Raw genomic sequence first — 201 nt, forward strand, 5'->3', positions numbered from 1 at the left:
TGCGTGGTGCCACGCTCCCACTCTGCCTCCCAGGGCTTTTCACCATGACCAGCAGAGCCAGCTGTGCCAACTGCTGCCCTGGACCCAGCATTCGCCCCATGTCCAGCTGCAGAAAAACATCCGCTACGACCTGTACCAGAAGAAAGGTGGGAGACTACAGACGGGACACAGGCCACCTGGCACAGGGCTCCCCACGGCCCG

The 201-nt window shown here is 62.7% G+C and overlaps 1 protein-coding gene across 1 annotated transcript in view; it reads left to right on the plus strand.

The window, feature by feature from the left end:
• Positions 1–37: 37 nt before the first annotated feature.
• Positions 38–201, plus strand: part of LOC104278331 (hepatocyte growth factor-like protein) — a gene marked incomplete at both ends in the record, with an annotated part of 2,670 nt that continues 2,506 nt past the window's right edge. The window contains 1 exon segment of the mRNA XM_009875272.1: positions 38–146. Within this exon segment, the coding sequence (XP_009873574.1) occupies positions 38–146 (109 nt within the window).

The sequence above is a fragment of the Apaloderma vittatum genome, unplaced genomic scaffold, assembly GCF_000703405.1.
Source record: "Apaloderma vittatum isolate BGI_N311 unplaced genomic scaffold, ASM70340v1 scaffold27418, whole genome shotgun sequence".
Taxonomy (NCBI): domain Eukaryota; kingdom Metazoa; phylum Chordata; class Aves; order Trogoniformes; family Trogonidae; genus Apaloderma; species Apaloderma vittatum.